Here is a 254-nt window from a genome sequence, read left to right as displayed (position 1 = left end):
CGATCATCTTGATGGCGTAGGGCTGCTTGGTGGCTTTGTGTTCCACCCGCACGACGCGGCTGAAGCTCCCTCGCCCGATCAGGGCTTTGATGTCGTACTTGGCCGTCACTCTAGGGTCGAACTTGGCGCGGTATTTCGCCACTTTGTTCTTGCGGGGCTCGGGCTGGGCCGCGTGGGCGGGCAGGGCGGTCCCCGCGTAGGGGTTGGCGTGACAGGGCGGCGAGGGAGGGCCGGCTTTGATGACGGTCCCGCCC

General features: G+C 66.5%; 1 protein-coding gene across 1 annotated transcript in view; it reads right to left on the bottom strand.

Annotated features, from left to right (window-relative positions):
* LOC104272009 (serine/threonine-protein kinase H1-like) overlaps window positions 1-254 on the bottom strand; it is a gene marked incomplete at its 3' end in the record, with an annotated part of 761 nt that overhangs the window by 390 nt on the left and 117 nt on the right. Inside the window, 1 exon segment of the mRNA XM_009866877.1 lies at window positions 2-254. This exon segment is cut by the window's right edge and continues 39 nt beyond it. Within this exon segment, the coding sequence (XP_009865179.1) occupies window positions 2-254 (253 nt within the window).

Source organism: Apaloderma vittatum, unplaced genomic scaffold (genome assembly GCF_000703405.1).
Source record: "Apaloderma vittatum isolate BGI_N311 unplaced genomic scaffold, ASM70340v1 scaffold36563, whole genome shotgun sequence".
Taxonomy (NCBI): domain Eukaryota; kingdom Metazoa; phylum Chordata; class Aves; order Trogoniformes; family Trogonidae; genus Apaloderma; species Apaloderma vittatum.
The sequence above is the reverse complement of the archived record's forward strand: the minus strand, read 5'-3'. Positions and strand labels throughout refer to the sequence as shown.